Raw genomic sequence first — 23,928 nt, 5'->3', positions numbered from 1 at the left:
GAGTTAAAAAGAACCACACATAGCAAAGCCACTGAAAAGAGTCACATAGCTTGGGTTCCCTCAAACTCTTGCATCTACAGCTTTTAGAGGAGCAGAGTTATGACACCTGTCCATCCCTCACCTTCATTATCTGCAAAATTAGGATCCACACTCACTGCCAACTATACAAGTCTATAATTTCCCTTCTCATTTCTGGACATCGAAACAGATAAAATGAGGAGAAATTAGTTGAATGCCATATGTATGTATGTGTGTGTATATATATATATATATATATTTTTTTTTTTTTTAGACGGAGTCTCTCTCTGTCACCCAGGCTGGAGTACAATGGCACGATCTTGGCTCACTGCGACCTCTGCCTCCCAGGCTCAAGCGATTTTCCTGCCTCCGCCTCCCGAGTGGCTGGGATTACAGGCGCACGCCACCATGCCCAGCTAACTTTTGTATTTTTAGTAGAGACGGAGTTTCCCCATGTTGACCAGGCTTGTCTCAAACTCCTGACCTCAGGTGATCCACCCGCCTCAGCCTACCAAAGTGCTGGGATTACAGGCGTGAGCCACCATGCCCGGCCTAGATTTTTGTTTTTCAAAGAAAATAAAAATGTTCAATTTCTATTGAAAACAATGAGAATTTCATTTCTTCTGTATAGTACAGGGGTGGTGCTTTGAGGGGGTAAACAGCTGAACAAGACAATGACCCAAGACTTCCAGTGGCCTCATTTTAATGTCACAGTACGAAAATATCTATAATTTTGAATTTTGAAAGACGAATGTTTCTTTAGCACAAAATTCTTCATTCTTCTAACTCCAGTTGTAAGAAAATAATGGCAATTAGGCCACAATGTTCATAGAATTAATCACATACACATTTTTAAATAGTGTTAACTTTAAGTGGCCTCCCACTAAGATATGAATTACATATCTATTTGGAGGATTGGAAATTAAAGTTTCCAGCTTTCAATAAGAATCAAACTGATAGTGTACTAAAAATAAACTAAGGTCATCTGATTGAAAGGCTTCACGTCTTTTTTAGTAAAACTATATTAAAATTAAAAGTAAAACTTACAGTATTTGTTTCGACCTATAAACCTGGTTAACATCCATTTGATTAGACTGATTTTCATTAAAATAAATGCTACACAAGACCTGTCATAACTAAGCATCTTGTTGTTGTTGTTTGTTTGTTTTGTTTTTCTAGAGCCCCAGCAGCTACTATTAACGAGTGTCTGGAATATGTTCCTGGCATTTCACCTACACTCTCTCCAGTCCTTCCAAGAAACTCACAAAGCAGGTATTCTTACCAACAAGACACCAGACACCCTGAGAATTTACACTCCTTCCCCAAGACCACACAGTCAATTATAATTGATGATGTTGCCACTTGTACCAAAGTCCATCTGGCTTCAAAGCCTGCCCTCTCCCCATTCAACAAAATGTCTCTCTGCCCTTACTTTTTTTCCCTTCAGGGCTTTTTCTTGAACTTCTCTTCCTCACAACAGTTAAATCATTCATTTAAAGATGTCAGACAACCTCAGTGTTCTAAGGTGAGTTGTCAGATCTCATTTGGTTCACCTTGTCTACCACTTATCCTTTGTTTATTCATTCTTCTTGTAACCTCTTTCTTTTCCAAAGCTGAGAGCAGACAAAACTAGATATTTCAATAATAACAAAAATATATACCATTTGAGGAGAAAATATTTGTATATTCTTTGGTAGTGAATACGCAATAGTTGTAAAAACAGAAGAATGTTAATTACTGTAGCAAAATTAATAAACCCAGTTTTCCTGAATAGTTGAATCCATGCTCACTCTCAAATCTGTCTCTTTAGTGTCCTATTTTAAAATGCTCTTCCAATTAATCCTACATATTCATGGAGATAATTCCAAGGGCAGGGTAATCTTTACTTGTTCCCCATATTAGTCTGACAACTCATTCAGTCAAGTTGCCAAAGCCTAAAATCACCCACAACAAGCCAAACTGCCTGTCATCATTTTTATCCAGGCTGGGATTTCCCCTCATGCCGGAAATATCAGCTTGCCTGTTTTGCATCCACTTTAGGATTAAAATAAGGAAAATGTTATGAATCTTTTCCCAGAATCTCTCCCGTATTAAAATTTACATTCTTGCAGAAGTGCAGGCTCAGTCCTGCATTTATTACTATCCTGAGAACCTTCGTTTTCTTTCACTTTTTCAATACCTTCAGACATTCAATCTGTGGGGAAAAGAAAATCGTATTTTCTGTTACCAGAATGTATTCATTCTTCCCTTATGAAAATGACTGCATGTGTGCACTTCTCTCTCTACTAAACCATTCATACAAAAGGCTGAAGTTAAAATCATGCTCATTCACCACTGAGGCTATTATTTGCTATCAGTTTCTCAGTTATGCACAATCTAACTTCACTCTCTTACTACAACTTATTCTTAGTTCTTTCATCCTCTCTCCCTGCTTATATAGAATGCAGCCAAGCTCAAATGTTATGCTTTTCCTCATTTTTGTCTACATTGTCCTGTGAGTCTTAGAGTAACCTCTTCACTTTCGTCTTGCAATTTCAATTTTTCTTAATCAAAACTTGACTACTTAAATGTTAGCCCACCTAAGTGAAAAACATCTTTCACCTTCATTAGCTATTCATATTCCTTCATCTGTAAGAAAAATATTTTTAAAACTGCATTACACAAAGAGATAACAATCAATATCCAAGTATTTATATATGTGATCTGTTCTGTAGAATCTGACAATAAAAATAACTTCATATATACATATGATTCACCCTTCACAATATTTATTTTTTAGAATAAAAGAAAATAATGTTAGTCTTATATGTTAATCATAAAAAATACATGTTTAATGACAGGAAAACAGCAAGTCACTTTTTCTAGTTCTTTAAAAATATTTTAATCGTGCAAAATCACCATAATGTACTCTAGCACAATGCTAAAATGTTACCTAAGATGTAGTGGCTTTTATTAGTTTTACAGGATGTATATTTGGCAATAGTTATTAAAAATAATTACTCAAAAGGAACTCTAACTCTATTATTTTAGAAACAATATTTTAAAATACAGCAGTAAGCAACAGAAACTATTGCTCTTTTTACATTTTTGGCATAACACTGCCATACGGTTACAGAATTATAAAATAAGTATTTTATAGTACCATACAGATCCAGAAACTGGTTACAACTTCTACCACATACACATGGTATTGGTACTAACAAACATGCACAGCATTCTGTAATTCATACTGCAGTTGAATACAGAGCACAGAGAAGGCCCAGTGGCCACTGGAGAATCAGAGCTTATAAGTAAAACACACGTCTATGTAACAATCGTAGCCATTTTCCTGAAATATTTAAAACACAAGGGACATAATAGTTTCCAAAATGACATAATCTGCCATCCTTCTTCTTAGATAATATTAAAAAAGAAAGATTACCTTACTTAGGAAACAACTTAAAGCCCTTTTTAAAAACAGGAGGAAAATGCTTGTCAAAGGACCTAACATTTTGCTCTCATTTGTTTCTCACAATTATAATGCCACACAGTACGCTGTCAACTCTTGACAGTGTGGGAGTTACTTCACTCACAAACCACCTACCACTAGACTTTCTCTTATCTGCAGCCAGTCCATCAATTTAACTTGTAAAATTACCAACTGTTGCTACACACAGGCAAAGGAATTAAACTTGGTAGCTGATCATTTAATTAGATCTATCAGTCTACTGAAGGGCTTCAAAGCAGAGTAGGTGGAATTCATGGTTCAAATCAGAGTATCAATGGGATCTGTTTGCACACCAATACCTGATCTCCTTGGCACAAATCCAGAGCTGATTCTTAAAGCATGTCCCCACAATAAAGCTTTTCTTAATCATTTGTCACCTGCTTCCAATAATTCTGGCACTTAACACAAACTTATCAAGGGTTATGTCTTTATTTCTGTAGTGAGTTTCCTGTTGCTGTTTCTAGACTTTTATTTCATTTGTGTTTTATTTTTCTTCACATGAAACAAAATCTGTTAGCACTGGAAAAAAATGTTCATTTGACTAATGAGTGCAGAACGTAAATGTTTCTTAGTACCAAAACTTATTATCTATCTAATTTCTCTAGTTAATGTAAATTGTTACACAAACTATAATTTAAAAAGTAAAACTATGACAAACCCTAAAGCTTAAATATTTTTAGAAAAAAAGGTATTTTAGCACAGTAAGTGACCATTACTGCCTTTTCTCTGAATCATTTTATAAGATTTTATATTAATATACACCTATGAATGAACAACTTCCCTCATTTTTTAAATTAAATAAATAAGGGTGATGGAAAAAACTCATATTTCAATGTTTCCCAAGATCGTTAAGATATAACTACAATTTACTAGTGCCCAACTGCTCACAATTTTCTAAATAACTACAAAATAAATTATAGCAGGTATTTTATGAGAACTGATATCCACCAAAATTGTGTATGGAGTCCATGATGGCCCATCCTCCCCAGAAGTCAGAGCTCACAGTGCCCAACACCCTCGTTATCCAGGGCAGAATCTGAGGACCCATCATGCCAGTGGAGAAGGGTGGAGCCCAGCACTGGCATCACTTTCCTGAGACACCCACACTGATTCTTGTCCCTTCTCCCTCTCTGAACTCTACTTCCAGCCAGTTTGGGTCATAACACAAAACATTTCATTGTATTCTCTACATGAAAACTTTAATTCGGGAAAATAAACATAGTAAGAGGTTATTTCCCTCAAATAACTGAAACAATAAACTTCAAAACAGAATAAGAAAAAAAAATGACAAAGAACACTCTCTGTAATCTAGGAAAAATGCAAAAACAGTGCTTTTTACATGATTCTAATGAGACTACAGCATAAAAGTTTTTCAAATTAGTTTCAGATTTCTCCAACTGCCTACTGGAATTAAACTTTTAATAATTTCTCTAATATAATTCTATTTCTGCATCTGTCTACATCTAAGAAGAAGCAAAACATAAATATTACTTGTAGTAACCAAGGAATGTTTAAAATGAAAATTGGGCTATGTAGCTAAACTACCAAAAGCATAAATAAATGTAACAGACAGTATAGTTAGTCTTTCTTACTCTAAACACTTTTTGTCAAATATAACACATTGTTGAATATCATGATGAGGACACTTCTTTATGAACCGATGCTATCATCCCAAACAGCAACTTCTCCAAAATGATAAAGCACCAACTAAATTTCATTAAAAGAACTGATATTCATGGTTTAGAAAGTTCCCAATGATGAGATTTTATAATGGAGTAAAAATGTAAACTTCTGAATGAATACCATTTACATTTGTTAAGGCACATCTGGATACCTCCAGACAGTCGTATTTATAGCTATATTATTATTAATTTCAATAATAAGGGATATCTAAAAACACATTCTGTCCCTGAACACAATCTGCTGGGTGGGTTGGATAACTAGTACTCACTGTCACCCAAGAGATTACCCACACAAATCTGTTCCTGTAATAAACAGTACAAAACTAAAAGAGAAGCCAGCAAATGTACACTCCTAATTTTCTAGATCCTACATTGACCCAGGCCATTTTTCTCTACAACTTCACCTACATTTAATGATTCTAGCGTGTCTAAATACAGTCTACCTTATACTCAACACATATACCCCAAATGAGAGAGGGGAATTTCCTAAGTGGAAAACAAAATAGAAATCTTCAAAAGCATTCCTACAACAGAGGATCGCCACTCACCCCAAACAGACATTAAAGACGTGTAGATGTAGTTACAATCAAGCAAGATCAAGAATATCCTTTATATCTTAGATTAGAAAACAAAGCTTTAGAAGAGCCTCAATTATAGTTTTAAAAATGCTTGATTACTCAGTATGGATGAATACTCAGCCATAACTCTATTATAAACTTGAAAATGTAATATTCAAACAATTAACCAAATATTCTCCCCTGACTTGGTTAAACCAATTTTTGACCACTCAATGTTGAGGTTCATTTACTACTCTGATTTTTCAAAGACTAACTCAGATGTAACACTGTACTGTTTTTCCTTTCCACCACATCATACTTTCACTCAGATTAAAGTATAAAAGCTAGAAGCAGGATAGGTAATTTTATATGACAAAATATGAAACAATGACTATGACAGGCATTATGGCATTTTCATATGTTTATATTTTTAATACTTAGCAAAAAAATACTTAGAACTTCTCTAGTAACTCCTGAGTTATAGATTTTATTTTCTCATTGACGCTGGAAAAAAAGTAGTCCCAAAACCTAAATTCAAAATAAAACTATACAACATAATTTTTGAGTTGACAACCAGACTTGATTTAGAGAAAGTAAACATATTTTCAACTCTATCATTAATCTTTTGAATTTCTCATGAGATCGAGCATGAAAATGTATAATGGTACAATTATAAACTCATGTTATAAACTCTTTCTCTACTGTACAGAAATATATCTTATAACTATATGTCACTTTACAGTATTTCAAAATAGTTTCACATAATCTCCTTTGATATATGAAAGCACAAAATATTAGAAATGTTCTAGACTAATCAAGCGATATAACATCTATTTGCCATGAAATGCAAGTTAGTATTTTATCAATAGCCAATATTTAGTATCCTTGTACTCCACAGTACAACAACAATAAAGACTATAGATTTGTAAAGATCCAGTAATATTTTTAGCTATTTGGTCATGCTTCACTGCATTTTTTGTAACAGCTTCTCAATGAATTTCTGCAAGCATGTCGTAGTTTTTAAAAATACAAAACATAGGAGTCAAACCCAGATAACTGTTTCATATATAAGACACACATAAATACATATCTATAGATCTTATTTAAAAAACTAATATACAAAGCATTAATAGAAAAAATTCTAGACACTCAATGTTTTTCTCCAAAAGGAATGATATCCTTTTACTTGTTCTCCACTGAATGATTATCTAAGTTATTTAGGGATTAAATGTAAGAAACGTACTATTCTATGTGAATATGCATTTAAAAACACCATAGTGGGAAAAGGCCACTATTTAAGATGGATGCCAGGAAGTTTTCCCCTTGAGACTAAATATTCTCAAATTTAATGGTACAATCTAATCAAAATCCCTAAGTAGGAATAGTATTCTAAAAATTAAATTGCTAAATGAAATGTTTTTACTCATAAGGGCTCTAATATACTATAATTTCTAAGTAATTCAGATTATATTCATTGATTTTAGTATCTGGTAACTTTATTAATATCATAATATCTGGTCACAGTATTTTAATATTATGCATTTAGAAAGTGGTCTGAACACTTTATCATATATATAAAATTGGTAAGTTATTTTGAATTAAATTGTGTTTCTACAATTCAGCCTAATTTGACAATCGCTTCTCATCCTCTAAACCCTGTAGAACTATTTACTGAGCTCTATGGAAACATAGCTACAAGCACCACATAAGAGTGTCCATGTTTTTCTTGCATGTAAAATAGAAATTGAAATGCAAAAGCTGACTGCCAAATCCTAATACTCACAGAACACTAGGAAAACAAAAACTGGCATATTATGGGAACTAAAAATGAGAAAGTGTTCCATACTATACTTATTGGAATAGAACGTACAACAAAGGTGCTACTGAGATTCATATAAAAAATTAGAGTTAAGCAACTGGTATGTTTCATGTAAACTTCAAAGCAGTAAAATCATATTTCTAGAGGCATACTGTAAGTGTGATTATTTTCAAGATATCCATTGCAGAAAATGTAGATCAATAGAGGCAACAGAAGATGACATGTGATATGAAGTAGGACATATTACAAATTCCCTGGGGGAATAAAATGAATAGAACTTTTCTTAAAAGCCTAACAAAAAAGTTAATTCATTCCTAAATGAAATAAAGTATAAATGTTTCATCTATTCATTGCTTTAACCATATTTGTATGTATGCTTTGAAGTTCTTATCACAGTGTCTTTTGATTTATAATAATAATTAGTAATAATATAGAAAACAAAACTGTTCTTAACCAGTGCTATGTAACATAATAAGTGCTTACTAGAGTTGCATATATGAACTTTTAAATTTGTTCTCAATTTTGAAGTTTGATAACTTAGAGATGCACAAAACTATACTTTTTAAAAAAGACACATTTGGGCTAAACAACATTACTAATTTCATAATCCACAGAACACTGACATATTCATGGTTTAAGGGACTACTGTCCTGTTCACAGTGCAAGAGGCATGCCTTTTAAAAATGAATAATTTCTTATTTTTTAATTCTTCAGTCATTTACATTCAGAATCAACCATCAAATTTATATGGAACAGCCACAGAGAGCAAAGTTCTTATCTTGAACTTTTCAATCAACATGTGTTTTTAAGCACTTAATACTGAAAACAGTGTTATTAATTTAAACAAAGCAAAATCTTGAAGTCATACAATTAGAAGTCCCACTCTGTTCCATGTAGATTTCAATATAGATCATCCTAATGTACACAGTGGTCCCTTGATATCCGTAGGGGGTTGGTTCCAGGACCCTCTGCAGTTACCAAAATCTAGAAATGCTCATGTCCCTTATGTAAAATACTTTAAATCATCTCTAGATTACTTACAATACCTAATACATACAATATAAATGCTATGTCAATAGTTGTTATACTGTATTGTTTAGGGAATAATAACAAATAAAAGGACTGCACATATTTAGTAGAGATGTAACCATCCATTTTTTCCAACAAATATTTTCAATCTGTGGTTGGTTGAATCCACAGACGCTGGACCCCTGAATATGGAGGGCCAACTACACTAGAAACACACATGCTAGCTGAGAAAGATGGTGGCTTAAGGGCATGGAAAGAGGCAAGGAGGTGAGGACAGCAGGACTGACAGATAAGCTGGGGAGGTCACAGTTCCACAAGGACATCCATTTCACTTACCAGAATCTACAAATAAACACGTTGAGGTACTGGAATCAAAGAATCCAAATTAGTTTCTGAATACATTTGAAAAGATCAAACACTTACAGTTAAAAAAAAAAAATCAGCCGGGCGTGGTGGCTCATGCCTGTAATCCCAGCACTTTGGGAGGCTGAGGCGGGCAGATCACAAGGTCAGGAGTTCGAGACCAGCCTGACCAACATGGTGAAACCCCATCTCTACTTAAAAATACAAAAATTAGCCGGGCGTGGTACCACATACCTGTAATCCCAGCTACTTAGGAGGCTGAGGCAAGAGAATCGTTTGAACCCGGGAAGCAGAGGTTGCAGTGAGCCAAGATCATGCCACTGCACTCCAGCCTGGGCAACAGAGCGAGACTCCGTCTCAAAATAAAATAAAATAAAGTAAAATAAATCCATAAATCAGGTAAAGGTATAGCAATCCAATGAAATTATCCTCTTTATTTCCTTCATGTAGACTATAATGTCTCAAAAGAATGTAGAATGTATTTTGCATACCAAATACTACATGGTAATTTCTAGATACTCTGAAAATATTTTCAAAGTAATTATTATACACAAAATTTGAAAATTCACATCCTAAAAGCATTGCAGAATACATTCATTTATGGGGTCTTACCTTAAATCTCCTTATTAGTTATTCACTTCATTGTCATCCAAAATAAAAAAACAAACAACAAAATGCTTATGACAGAAATCACAAACAGATGGCTAAAATTTGAAATTGACCTCGTCTCTGTTCTTTAGGATAAATGATACAGTAGTTTTTTCCTCTCTAACCTAAACTGGCCTATGGGTTTTCTGATAATTCACTGTGCTAGTACAACATCATGGCAATTTGTATTTCCAGGATTTTCACTGTCTTGGTTATGATTTTCACCGTCTTCATTATTTTCAGGAGATACACTCTCCTTTTTTTCTGTGGGATTAGTACCTGTTTTCTCGGATTGAGAATTCACATTCTCAGCATTACTGTCCTTCTCTGTATTTCTTGGCTTGGCAGCTTCATTGCTGAGCTCTGGGCTGGGCCTGTCTGTCTCTTCCACAGGCTCTTTTGGTGCCACTTTTTTTTCTTCAGCTGTTTTGCTATTTAAATGAACAGCTGAGGAGGAATTTTTGGAGTCCTTGGCTTTTTTGTGCATAGAAGTTTGACTGTTATGACTGGAGGCGAGAGGGGAAGACATTTTCTGGGCTTTGCTTCCCTCCGACTGTTCTTTTCGAGGCGGTCCCCAGATAAAGTTCTCTGAAGGCGTGTAGTGTTTCTGGGCGAACCGCAGGAGCTTTCTCCTTTCTCTTCTGTCTCTAATTGTATAAACAAAATACTCTAGAGCACTCTGCTTAATATTGGGAATAGTATTCTCCACAAGAGCTTCATGAAGAATAAATTTTACAAGAGGAGATTTAAAACTTTCATATCCAAGCTCACCAAGGCTTTTAAGAATACGAGTGATTCTTAAATAGTTGTGCTGGGACCTGGAAGAGAGGATTGAACAAAATGAGTGGGGGAAATCAGGTGCAGGAAGGCAGGAGAATGAAAACTATTGGGAAAATATTTTTTATGGAAATGTAAGCCATGGAAATATGCCATGTAATGACTTTTTAACGCTATATTTGATACCATTAAGAATAATCCAGAGGGTATTAAATCCTTAGGCCACAATGTAATGTCAATCTATGTGAAAGTCAAATTTATAAAATAAACTTCCCTTGTCTGTTGAGTTCTTCACATTAGAAAAATATTTAGATTTAAATGTATTACCACTGTTGAATTGTTGTTTATTACTGAAAATACACTGAAGATGAATTTTCTAACAGAGCATTTATTTGCACCAACATCAATGTACTGTACTCATCACAGGTAACCGTTGCTAAACATAAACACATTAGCTAACAGCTGACTGGTGCAATTTATAGTGCCAGCTGATCAGCAAAATCCACCACATAAGCCAACTCGTAAGGACAGTGGCAAAAACCACTCTGCTTTGCTAGAACAGTTCTGACAAAGGATACAAAACTGACTTATTTAGCAGAGCACAGTTTAACAGTTAAGAGCATGGGCTTTGGAGTCAGACCTGAGTTCACACCCTGGCTCTGTAACTTACCAGCTAAGTGCAACTATGTTTCTCTATGTCTCAATATCCTTATCTGTAAAATGGGGAAAAGTGCCCACTACTTACTGGACTGTTGTAAGAATCAAATGAGATGATACACATGCTCGGTACATAGAACTCAGTAAGTACTAGATACTATTTAAAACTATTAGTATTATAATTTAAAGATATGAGATTAAGGACCACGATATTTGTACCTATCCCAACTTAACCTAATTTTCTTCAATCTCTGGTCAGTCTCTCCTCCTCTTTCCCTATCTGATGATTTTAAATCTTATTTCTAATGGCCTTGATTCCAAGGGTACATTTTCCCCCAGATTACACTAACATCTTTCCTCTCTATCACAAAACTAATGCCATTACTGGATGAATGTTTGCCAAATCTATTTTGTCACAATTCATAATGTAACTCCCCAAACTCACTCAGCTCAATCTTTGCTTTATTACACATGCCTTGTCAAATTCTAAAAGAATCATCAGCCACATGTATTAATCATAGGTGTTGTCAACAGCCCAGGTATTTATTTACCCAATATTGCCACATAACCATAACCATCACTTATTTCTAACTTCCTAAAGCCTGTTTTATACCTCATACACGGAACTTTCTGCAAACATTATATATACCTGTCCTAGCTTCCAAAAATGCTTAAAGATTTTATTTTGAAATAATTAGCAAATTACTTGATGAATTAAGGGATGGCAGGGTATGGTTCCATGGCCTTATGTTTCAATGAGAACATTTCTTTGCACGAAACAAAAATCTTAATGTTTCAGACTAACCAAACACTGGAAAAGCTCAGCCCAACAGTTGATCATCTTTATCTTTCTGGATGTTTACTAAAAAATTATTGTCTTAACATTCAACTCTGAAACCCAGAGGGTAAAATGCAGCACAGATGTCTCAGTTTTATACATCTGTATTTTTAAATAGGAAGTAACACACTTGAGACAATACAAATTTGGGTACAGTTAAGACAATGTGTCACTAACAGCAGGAGCAACTTAGTTGTTACATTCCTGTGGAGTTTGCATACTCTAAATACTTAGTGACAAAACCTTGGGCAATTCTGCTTCATATCTCTGTGAGAAAAAGATGTATAGAAAGGTGGAAGAATTTGTTTTTTAAAAAAGAGGAACTCTATGACTAAAGAAAATTTACTATATTTGCAACCAGCTCAATTTTATATAGCCAATCCTAGATGAATGCTGAAGTTAAAATTTCTGTACACATTTACTATATCTATATATTCTCCAATTAAAAATATTTATATAAAAGTATAAAAGGACAAAAACTTGGGTTAAAAAATGATGAGGATCCTAGAACAAAACTACAAAATATAGCAATTGGGTGTTTCAGTATGACTTGTAATAAATGTCATAGTGAAAGACTAAATGGTATAGAAGAGACTGGCTAAAATCCTTATAGTGTATAAACCATCTTAGGATTACACAATAGGCAAAAGAAAGAAGCTGAGGTTCCAGACAGAGGTTAAGGGTAGCAAATAGTGTTGAAATTGCAGAAAGACTAGGGAGGTAAAGAGAGAAGACATACAAGGTGAGAACTAGGAAACAGAAAATAAAAGTTAAAAGGCACCCCAGAGTCTAAATATGACTCAGTAATCCAAGTTGATTACAAACAAAATTGAAAACACAGTCTAGTGGTTGGTCCATATATTTGTACTCTCATGTTTGAAAATATTTTGCCTCTTTTAAGGTCAGTTGTTCACTCAATGTTATTTCATTTCACCTTGATTCAATATTTTCTTCTGCTTAGCTACTATAAATATATTGAGTTCCCTGCCTACTCTACTCAAGATGCTATACACATTAAAATACAAATAAGTTATGACATTTAACAATAAGTCAGAAAAGGACCCAATTGAAGAAGAAAATAGAATAGACGTTTTCATAGAATCCTCTATCATTTGTTCAAATCTAGTCAGTAAAGATGTTTTGCAACTAAACTAGAGAAGAAACAGCATGTTTTCTGGCAGATTCTCAGTTAATTCACAGCTTGAAAAGCTCTATGCTGACAATAGGTGGCAGAAAGAAAGGATGGGGCACAGGAGTGAGAAGTGACTTAGCTCAGCCTCCCTTCCCCTGCCTCAACCCTGGAAATTGTTTAATTAAAGCCTTAAAAAGAGACTCTGTTTCCACCTATAAATCAGAGGATATGACAACAAAACTCCAAGGAGGATTTAAGCTGAAGACCATATTTTATTCATCACTTATTCATTCAATAAAAATTGACTAAGCAAGATTGCTATTCCAACCAAAAATAACAAGTTTGAGGTGAGTCTCTAAAATGGTAGTCGTTATGTACATGAAAAATGAGGTATTATCAAATCCTTTCAAAAGATTTACTTTTACTTTTGCTGTCTTTCATGTCAATAGGCTGCTTGCATGTAGTTCTTTCACAGTGTAACATAAGTGTTTAGAAACTTTGTCCAGAGCTAGCCACCTGCATTGCTTAGGTACAGGTATATATACTTATGCTTTAAGTGCCCTATATAAGTCAAATTTAACTTCAGTTATAAGTTAATGGGTCTTCTAGTCAGGAACATAAAGCTTTATGTCCATATCTTTAGTGTTTTAGTACAAACTACCATTTTAATATCATTGATTATAAGTAATAAAGTAAAAAAAAGGCTTAACATTAATATTTATACCCATCTTACCAAAGCAAGATGAAAGTTCTATAAAAACACACAAAAAATAGTTAACTGGTGCACAAAACTCAGACTGCTGTGGCCAAAGGAAAATTGCCTAGGTTAGTTTTAATTTTTTTGCTCTTAGTACTTGCTCAGTTTAGCTAATTATAATATGCTTAGAAGTACTTTAAAGCTGGTGGCTGTATAGGCCAGCATTCATAAATAATTCAACTATGATTAGTTTAAATGTAACTATAATTTGTTAAAATTTAACTATAATTAAAAAAGAAAAAAGACAGTTTGCATATGAAGAAATATTAAGAAAAATACACTTTGGTTATGAGTATTAACAAAAGTTATAAACATCCAACCAAATGAATACAGCAAAACAATTCCAAATAAACTATGTTAAAATGTTCTTCATAAGTTTTGGGACTTATTACCCAAAAATGAGTTTTTGTTTTTTACCTTAATAGTGAAGACAAGTGTAATTTTCTCTCTGTTTTAGTAAAAAGTATGGACCCATCTCATTCTTATAAAATGATTTTTATCCATCATAGGCTTAATTCATGAATTTAAGAAGGCATCATGCTTAGAAACAGATTATGCCCCAAGAAGCTTACAGCCTACAAGAAGGGATACACAGAATTGTACACGAGCAGTAACAATAAACTCCGAGAAATGTGGCATACGGAGGAGGGGAAAGGCAACATTTGGCTGTGGGCAATAGGAAGATTTCAGGGAGAAACAGATCTGAAGCTGAATAACTGTGTTTCTACCTAGAATTTTGTTCCTTTTTGTTGTTGTTTTGTTCTGTTTTAGAATGTGATACAGGAATGTAATGCATTTCAGACTAGCTTTTGAATCCAAATTCCTGGGCCCATCTCATCTGCTGTTGTTTCTGTGTTTCACAGAGAACTCTGACCAAGGGAAAATAACTATGCTGGCCCCTGATTTATCACAGGGGCTTTACTTACTCATTCAGGTGCTGAAATCTTTCCTGCCAGTTAACAGCCCGAGCAACATTTCCAGTTTTATCAGTCAGTTTTATTCCAAAAAATTCTAGCATCATTTTATAAGCCAGGAGGAATCTTCTAATCGCTTCTTTTGTTTTTTTGAATTCCTAATATAAAAAGTGAAAAAAGTCAACTGAAATGATTCAGGAGCTACAAGGACAGTCAAATAGCAATATTATTTGGCCACCCTGTATAAAATGAAATGAGTTTGCATTACCTCAATTTCATATGTAGTTAGTTCTTTAGCATAGAAGTTCAAGCCTTGTTCTCTCAGGGGGAAAAGCCTATTTTTTAAAAAAATAAAATTTTTCTATGAACATTGTCTGGGAAACATACATGATTAAATAGGACATGGTTCAAGATAGATAGTATATAACTGACCATTGAATGTAAGTGTGGTTGTGCTCCAGTTTTTCATAATCTCCTTTCCATTTATTTAGAACTTCTTCAATGTAAACACCTAAATAGTGAATATTTAAAAATGAATCAGACATTTAAAACATTGTGAAGGCATTTTAAGACTCGAATCACTTGAGTTTTATATTAAAACTTGTTTAAATTTAATAATGGCACACAAGAATAATGCTTTTAAAAAGATGAATACCCTATGCCCATATATTCAGTTATGTGATAAATCTAATTTAAAAAAAATAATAGCACCTCAAATTGCAGAAGGTTTTGTTGGGCAATGTACTCTAAAGCAGAGCTGGGCAAACTGTGGCCTGCCAGCTGTTTTGTAAGTAAACTTTTATTGGAATATAGCCATGCACATTCATTTATGTACTGTCTATGGCGGTTTTTGTACTACAATAGCAGAGCTGTGTAGTTGCAATACAGACCCACTGTCCCCCAGAGCCTAAAATATTAACTCTTTACCCCTGTACAGAAAAAGTTTGCCAATCCCTGCCCTAGGAGTTATATAGTTCTTTAAATACTAGATTGGTTCAAAATGAAATGAATCCTAGGGAAAAAGAAAGAAAGGGGAGTAGAAAGGGAAGAAAAGAAATGAGAAGGAGAAAACAAAGGGGAAGGAAAGGGAGAAAAGAAAAATGTAGGAAAAAGTTGTAAGTGCTTACCCAATGCTGTGCCCATATTACATAGAGTGCACATTATCTAGCTTAGTCTTTACAGAACACTCCCAGTGTTATGATCCTCGTTTTAATAATGAAGAAACTGGACAAGTTGTTCAAAGTTACACACTAGTAAAAAAAGTAAATCTTGGAGTGCAACGTAGATCTTTCTGGTTCCAACAAGTAAGCTCTTTTTACCCCAACCATTTTTCCCCTACAAGAACTCACAAAAACAAAATCCTCCTGGTTCCTATGTCTGTCAAGGTCCTTACAATTGACTAGCCATTCAGTCAGTCTTGTAGGAAAAAAACCCACAGCAATATAATATTTCTCCAAACATAACTCATCTCATTCTTGTTTCCTCCAGAGATCACCAGTTTACAGTAGAGGCCCACTCTCGGAAGGCTTGGTAAAAAGTTGTTTTGAATCATACTGTTGGCTTTATTGGCATGTTGAAACCATTTACCTCTGTAATTTTCCATTTGTTTTCCTTTCCAATTACCACTCCTCCTGCCTGATAAGTGAAACATACTATTGCAAGATTATGCTTACTGGCAAGTAGTGTGTGTGTGTGCATATGTGCATGGGTGTGTATACTAGGGAGGAAAGTGAGTTAATATAATTTATATAATAAACTAGGATAACCTTTTATGTGACTTTAGCTAAAACTTCTGACCCCCACTAATCATAAGATTTCAAAATAAACTTTGTAATAAAGATGAACAAAAATTCAATATATTGCTTGAAATTACTTTTTAAATTAATATTTACAAAATAAATTCCTTAGTAGAAAAAAATAGAGTTAAGTACTATCATAGCTTTATGTTCAATATTTTTAATACGTGAAGGCATTCCTTTAGGAAAATTGTATGAAATTCAAATCAGACTCAAATTAACAATCTATCATTGCATTTCTTCAAAAGATTTTTCTACCCCAAGTCCTAACAAAATGAATAATTTAGCCAATATTTTTCCATTAGTAAATAAAGCAGCACATTTCTATCATTAGTAAATATAACTGTGCAATTTTATCCAGAGGTTTCCCTCTACATCACAGCAGACTTTTGGGATACCAGAAAGCTAAAGACAAGTAGATCTGGCCACGTCAACAATGTTCTCAAATATTAACTCACACTGGTAAGTCTGTCGGTATACAATACTGGGACTCCCTCCTCCCAAACTCCATCCAGGCTTTAGACCTCTTGCCTCGAGTTAGTTCACCAAAGAATGCAAGGTCCTGCCACTTGAAAGCCTTGCAATCTATCACCTTCATTCCATGACTCTCAGTGCTGTGGAACTGGCTCAGTTTCCACTGAGAGCAAATAGCAGAAGCCAGGGCAGTCTGACCACCTCACACAGAAAAGGGCTCTTGGGAGAGAAGCCAGCTTTGCTAGGGTGACCTAGATAAAATTAGGATGACCACCATGAACCACAGCATGATGCCTCAATGAAATATGCAATGTTGTGGTCATATTACCATAGCAGCTGCATCTTCTCACTATGGGTTTGGAAAATATCCTAGGAGAGCAATTGCAGAGTTGGGAAGGACACAAGTGTATTTGGCAGGGTTGGATGGAGATCTACTGTATCTGCAGTTCCCTTCCCAGAATGTTGGAACTCCAAACAGGAATTGCTGTAGATTCCTGATACCTGAATCTGAAAACTGACAGGAAAGATAATTCTAAATACAAACAGCACTTTTCAATCACATGCTAAATAATTTTCAGCTATGGTACAATGGAAAGAACAGTGGACTCTAGAACCTGCAATTGAGTGACCTAAGCTTTAAGTCCTAGTGACCTAATCTTTGACATCAGAAAGCTGTATTTGATCTTCTCTACTGTTCCTTAATAACCTAAAATTCTGTGGTTCTATACATCTCCTCTCTCTTCCTCTCACAAAAATTGTCCCTACTATCTTTCAGATAATAGCGATGTAAATAAGGAAGATATCATTAATCCATAGCTCTTCCTCCAGAATTTACCAAGTGCATGCTCACAAACCTATGGTCTAGGATGTGGGGGACACGTTAGACTGCATAGCAAAGTAAATCCAATCAATGAAACAAACCACAAAATAAACAAAGAATAACCAAGAGTATGTGATTGTTTAAAGTGCAATTTATCAAGTAGTACATTACTCACCATCTGGCTTGAATGGAATTTTATTCTTATAAAAACGAAGATTGCTCAAGTCATTTTGATATCGGATATCTTTGAAGTTCTGCTAAAGGAAAAAATAAATCAATCTCCAGCACATAGAAATACAGTAAAGGTACAAGGACCCTTCATGCATGTTTTCTCAGTGGCACCATAAAAATTTAAAAACAGAAGGAAAATAGTTTACATTTGAGAACATAACATTCTATACTCTTACTGGGTACTGGTGTCGGTACTTGTACAAATCCCTCGCAGCATAAAAACTTCTCTTTGGTTTGGCAGTTGCTTCAGTGGAATCACCACCCTGAAATAAAAAGTGAAACTCTGTTTACATGTTGACACAAGATAATTTCACAAAGAAATTTCCAGAACAAACTTATAAGGAAGAGCCATAAAGAAACCCTGAAAATTGTCAATCTGTTCAGATTAATGAAAATATTATAAATGTTCCTTTAATAACGCTTACTAGCAATATTTCTTAGCATCCTGTTTTTCTTATTTGAACCAATAATATTTGTCCTAAGATATATTACTGAAAAAAACACTTTATTATTAACCAAAAACCGAAAGAGGCCAATGTTATGGATCAATATCCATCAGAAATAGAACTCAAAAAGGATTTCAATACATTTATTTACTAGATGATTATGCAAGTGATTCTATGATAAAACTTACTTCAGAATATTTTACATAATACTAAGAATATGTTAAGATACTAAATCAATTCTGCAAAGAAAATTTTCATTAAATTTGCAACATTTAGCTGTATTTAGAAGTCAAGTAATATTTATGAAAAGAAAAGATTTTAAAACAAACTATCTTTCTAAACTCCATCCTTTATAACACCATGACAGGTACACAAAGGCATGAATAATCATCTATTCACTGAATAATACAATGTGATATAAACATTTAAAATATATGCACACAAAGCAATAAAATGCTCTTAAATGGAATGATGTCCGAATGAAATAACTTATATGTAGAAGTTTACTCATACTATTTAAACTCTAAGCAAAATTCCTATCACCATGAACTGATTTTTAAAGTATAAGATGTGGGTTAATATAATCGATTTGCATTCCCTATATGTACTATTATAATGTAGGAGAAAGTGCTGATGACAATGATGAAAAAGAAAAACTTTAGACCTTTAAGAGTCATTAAAAGCTTTGCCCCAAATTCTTTTCTCCTCAACCCCTGTCCTCCATCTGTGTTGACAGATTGGCATCCTCTAAGTAATTTTCACACATTTTTGAAGAAGCGTGATTCTCACTATTACTACAAGTACCGAGTTACTTCAACACCAAATCTTCTGATGCTTAACATTAGTTACTCTGTCATGTTATATAATCAAGGAAAAGCTTCAATTCTGGTCCTTGCCACAAGTTTCAAAATAGCTCTGCCTAGCAAGTTTCTGAATCTATTTAGCCTGAGCTACAACCATATGAATCATCATCCTACATTTGTATAGAAAGCACTCTCCATTTACAAAGCACTTACATATATAGTGGAATAGACAACAAACAGGGTTGACAGTCAAAAGGCATTATTTCATTTGATTCTTAAAACACACCTGACTGACAGTTAATTAGTATTTCCATCTTAGAAACAAGGTATCAGGAGCTTAGACAAGTTGCACACCATCCAGAGTCCAGTGACAGTGCAAGAACAAGAATCCCAGGCTCTGGGTTCAAGTCCAGGTCTGAATCAATCTCAGTCACACTAAAAAATGAAGGATATATGGAAACCTTGGTGTAGTATCAGTAGCCCAAGACTTGGAGTCAGAAGACTAGGAATCTTAACGCTGCTACTTGGTATTTGTGAGGCCTTAAGCAAATCATTTAGCTGAATCTTAGTTTTATCATCTCTGAAATAAAGATAATGACTCATGCCCTACCTATTTCTCAGGATTGTCATAAGAATGACTGTGTCCTGTCAGCATCTGCTCCTGCTCTTCCAACCCCTATTCCCTTTGGACTCTACCCAGACCCCTTTCACCTGCTCAGACAAGGATTCTGTTGTTCAATATTGTTCCTCTTTCCTGGATCATCAAAATTTCCCTCTCTTCTGGATCTCAAACAAACATGCTGCAGTATCTTTAATATTAAAATAATAAATATACAAAACATCCTTGACCCAAGCCTACCATCAATTACAGATCCATATATCTACTCCTTTTTTATAGTAGATCACCACCAAAGAATTGCCCATACTTTCTGTCTCCTTCTCTTCTTTCCCCATTTTCCCCTGACCCACCTCAATCAGGCTTTTGTCCTCACCACTCCAAAAAAATAGTTCTTGTGAACTTCACCAATAAATCTCCATCTTGCCAAACCATTTCTTAATGTTCACCTCAGGTGACTTCCCAACAGCACTGGGCCAATTAAAGCATCCCTCCTTCCTGAAACTGTCAGTATTTGGCTTACAGGATACTACACTTTCTTAGTTTACTTTCTATCTCATTGGGCACCCCTTGTCAGCCTTCTTTTTGGGCTCCTCCTCCTCTTCACACCCTCTAAATGGAGGGGTGCCTAGGGTCCTCATTCGTCATCACTCCTTGATAACCCCTTATCTTCCTATGCCTTTAAATATCATTGATCTCAGATGCTGAGGACCCTAGTCCTGGACTAAGTCTCCATTCATAGATGTAATTTAACTACCCAACAAATAATTAACTACCCAACAACTCCACTTGGATGTCTAATAGGATATGAAACTCAAGAGAATCTTTGATTTAACCTCCACAGCTGCATTCTCCCTAGACTTCCCTGTCGTGGTTAATGTCACCATCATTTGTCCAATATTCAGAGGGACTAGGATGATGCAATGGAAGTGGTGTGAAGGAGTCAGTCTGGGATACGCTTTAAAAGTAGCTCCAGTATTACCTGCAAGTGGATTGGCTCTGAGAAACAGACAATAAACAGGGTTGTCAGTCAAAAGGCAAAATTGAAAAGCAGATTTTTTGGGGAAGTCAGATGGTGATACTAACAAGAAAAATTAATCATTAAAAGGGAATAGGGAGGGCTGGTGTAGTCTACTAGTTACTGGGGTTGTGACTAACTGACTGAACATTATTAAAATGTTTTATATAGATGGACCTGGTAAGTTGGATTGAATCTTAGCTGGTATTTTTTGATATTCCAAATTTCTGTAGGAGGTTACTTAATTGGGAGACAAACGGAAGGGAAAAACATGAGAATGCAGCATCTAATAATTTAATAAGATTGAATTAGCAATGCAAAACAGCAGCAAACCAGACACAGGGGCAGATGGAAATTCAGAATTCCACAGGTCCAAGGCGCTGATATCAGTGATAGACAGACTTGGGTTTGCATCATCCTCTCCTTCAATGATCTTGGGCAAGTTTTCCTTTCTCTCTAAGCCTCAGTATTCTCTAAAATGGAGACCACACAGCAAACCCCCACCCCAAAATTGTAGGTCACTTAAATAACACGTTTAGCACAGAGCCTGCACTAAGACTTTATGATTTCCTCCTCACCTAAATAGAGTTGATCATCAAGATGGTTGAGGCAGTGTTAGCTGTAATATTTAGGTTATGATTCCCCCAAAACCCTGTGGTCACATTGGACTTTGGGCTCCGTTTTCCCAATCTCCATCGCCCCTAGCTGATAAAGAGAAGGGCCTAATGCGGAGCTCAAACCTGAACCACCTCTAGGATGCACACTTTTTCAGGGAGCCGACTACATATTTCCTCCTTTTTAAAGTTCCTGATTATTTTCAGTGCATCAGAGGTTAAGGGGGTTACGTATCTCTTGCCTAACCTCTCCTCCAAGCTGTATTAGTCAAACGGTTCAAACGCAGTTGGATCAACAAGTCTTCTGGTGAAATAAGATTCGTGAAGAATACCCTGAATCCTAGGTTGAAAGGCCTGAGTTGGGCAGAACAGTGACGTATGAACTTCAGATGGGGGCCTACACTTCTGACGGTTTAGACCCCACTGTAGGGGAGAGCGCTGGCTGCCTGCACTTGTAGCCCCACCTTATTCTGAGTAATTTTTTTGTTGTTGTTGTTGCCAATAACACGGACTAGAGGGGTTGTCACAAACCTCTATTTTTAGACAGGTTCCTCCCACCCCACCTTCGCATAACCCAGCTGCGCTGCAGAGGCAAAGAAAACACCCATTCAAGTTGGGTTCTGCCTTGAGCCATGCCCTCGGCCAGGCCCCAGGCCGGCAGTGGGAGGGTTCGTCGCTTTGGGCTCCTGCAGGCCCCCGGGCTCCACTGGGAGACGGGTCAGCCGCGGCGCGGAGGGGTCGGGTCGCAGGGGCGAGCTGCCACCTGGCGCCCCTGCCCTCCCAGCGCGAGGGCGGTTTGGCACTTGCCCCTCTGGGGCGCCGGGGCGCCCTGGCCCGACCCGAAGCCACCGCTGGGCCGCGTACCTGCTCGGCGCCCGCCGCCTCGGCGTCCTCGTCCGGCGCGGGGCTGGAGCGGGGCCGCCCGCCGGCTCGCTCCGGGGGCTGCGCGGGCTGCTCGGGCTCCTGCCCCGGTCCCTCGCTGCTGCCGCCCGGCCCTGGCTCCTCGGGCTCGGGCTCCGAGTCGGTCTGCCAGGTGGAGTCGCAGTCCTCCACGGTGGTGGGCTCGCGGAAGCTGACCCCGCCAAGCAGGTTGCCCATTGAAGAGGCGGCGGCGGGCGCGAGGCTGCGGGGCTGCGGGGCGCGGGCTGCGGCAGGCGCTCTACGGCCCGGGCATGGCCGCGGTGAGGGCGCTGGGCGGCAGCCTAGGCGCGCCCGCCCCGCACTGCCTCAGCGCGGCGAGCGGCGGACAGGCACCCTCGCGGGGAGGAGCTGGCGGCCCCGGGACCGCCGCCGCGCGCGCCTGAACCCGCCCATCCGGCTCCTTCTCCTCCCCACAAGCGGGAGAGGCCGCCTGCCCAGAGTCCCCGGGGGAGCCAACTGCGGCCCCCAGCCGAGCGCCGCCGGCCCCTGACCGCGCCTTACTTCCTCGTTTCTCCCCGGAACACCTGCCTTCACGCGGCCCCCAGCTGTCCCCGGAGTGGATCGGGGTCGGCTGCTACCCTCGCAGCCCGGAGCCGGGGGACGCCCTCCCGGGGCATCTCCCAGCTGAGCGGGAAGAGGGATCCCGCGCAGCTCCAGGAGCTGAGGACTGGCGTGGACGTGATGTCGAGGAGGTGTCACCGTCAGCAGGCGGGTCCTGTCCGCACCCCCTCCCCCTCTCCCTGGTCCAGGAGGAAGACACTTTAGCTGCAGTAGAAGACAAAAGCTGATGGTGCTGGGCACCATATAAACAGGAAATCCCAGCTGCCACGACTGTACTTAGGGCAGCCACCTAGAGTGCGTGTGGTCTTAAAAAAGTCAGAGCTATCAGTCACCTCATCTAATGAGCGAACGTCTCGTGACACAAAAGGAACAGTAACAACTGGACGATCACATTGATTTGTGGGTAACCTTACACCCACTCCAAATTGGTGCCCTGGATAGGCAAAAATCTCGGAATCGTAGAACATATGGCTGTTTCTAAGGGAAGAAGCCTTGGCCCTTTGGTCTCTTCTGCAAATGAAACAAGGAGGGAGAACTGTGTTATAGAAGTACTTTTTTCTTCTTCTTTCTTCCTTTTTGAGATAGAGTCTCCCTCTGTTGCCCAGGCTGGAGTGCAGAGGCGCGATTTCGGCTCACTGCAACCTCCGCCTCCTGGTTTCAAGCGATTTTCCTGCCTCAGCTTCCCGAGTAGCTGGGATTACAGGCGTGAGCCACCGCACCCAGCCTGTAGAGGTACTTCAAGATAAGGTAGCATTATCAAATACGTGACCCAGAGGAAAGTGACTGTTGTAAAATGTGTATTCTGACTTTCTAACTAGAAGGGAAGACTCTTTGCAGGCAGCCCGCGTCTCAAAGTGTGTCTGTATTTATAATGCTGTCAGCTTGGTGGGTGCTCAGTAAACATTTGTTAAATATGGACCGAGAAAAACGAGCTAGATATTTGAAGATTA

At 37.3% G+C, this 23,928-nt stretch overlaps 1 protein-coding gene and 1 long non-coding RNA gene across 3 annotated transcripts; one reads left to right on the top strand and one right to left on the bottom strand.

The window, feature by feature from the left end:
- The first annotated feature begins 1,205 nt into the window (after positions 1–1,205).
- LOC112623199 lies at positions 1,206–3,876 on the top strand. Its single transcript, XR_003119103.1, has 3 exons — positions 1,206–1,290; positions 1,466–1,543; positions 3,626–3,876. It is a non-coding gene; the product is annotated as an uncharacterized LOC112623199 (long non-coding RNA).
- Positions 2,765–23,099, bottom strand: OGFRL1 (opioid growth factor receptor like 1). 2 transcript variants are annotated; one of them, XM_025383450.1, is made up of 7 exons: positions 22,361–23,099; positions 18,176–18,262; positions 17,944–18,025; positions 15,111–15,189; positions 14,947–15,013; positions 14,691–14,836; positions 2,765–10,421 (listed from the first exon to the last, which is right to left on the bottom strand). In XM_025383450.1, exons 1-7 carry the CDS (start codon positions 22,592–22,594, stop codon positions 9,758–9,760), a joined length of 1,359 nt encoding a protein of 452 aa, XP_025239235.1. In that variant the 5' UTR covers positions 22,595–23,099; the 3' UTR covers positions 2,765–9,757. The 2 variants fall into 2 exon arrangements, with proteins under 2 accessions (XP_025239235.1, XP_025239236.1); XM_025383451.1 differs by having other exon boundaries at positions 17,944–18,022.
- Between the last annotated feature and the right edge of the window lie 829 nt (positions 23,100–23,928).

Source organism: Theropithecus gelada, chromosome 4 (genome assembly GCF_003255815.1).
Source record: "Theropithecus gelada isolate Dixy chromosome 4, Tgel_1.0, whole genome shotgun sequence".
Classification (NCBI taxonomy): domain Eukaryota; kingdom Metazoa; phylum Chordata; class Mammalia; order Primates; family Cercopithecidae; genus Theropithecus; species Theropithecus gelada.
The sequence above is the reverse complement of the archived record's forward strand: the minus strand, read 5'-3'. Positions and strand labels throughout refer to the sequence as shown.

Excerpts from the sequence above, each read along its gene's own strand:
- OGFRL1 (XM_025383450.1), bottom strand. The coding sequence starts at position 22,594 with ATGGGCAACCTGCTTGGCGGGGTCAGCTTCCGCGAGCCCACCACCGTG. Across the intron at positions 14,837-14,946 it reads TAACTACATATGAAATTGAG|GAATTCAAAAAAACAAAAGA; the intron begins GTAATGCAAACT and ends TTTTTATATTAG. Across the intron at positions 10,422-14,690 it reads AGATTTCAGCACCTGAATGA|GTCCCAGCACAACTATTTAA; the intron begins GTAAGTAAAGCC and ends CCTCTCTTCCAG.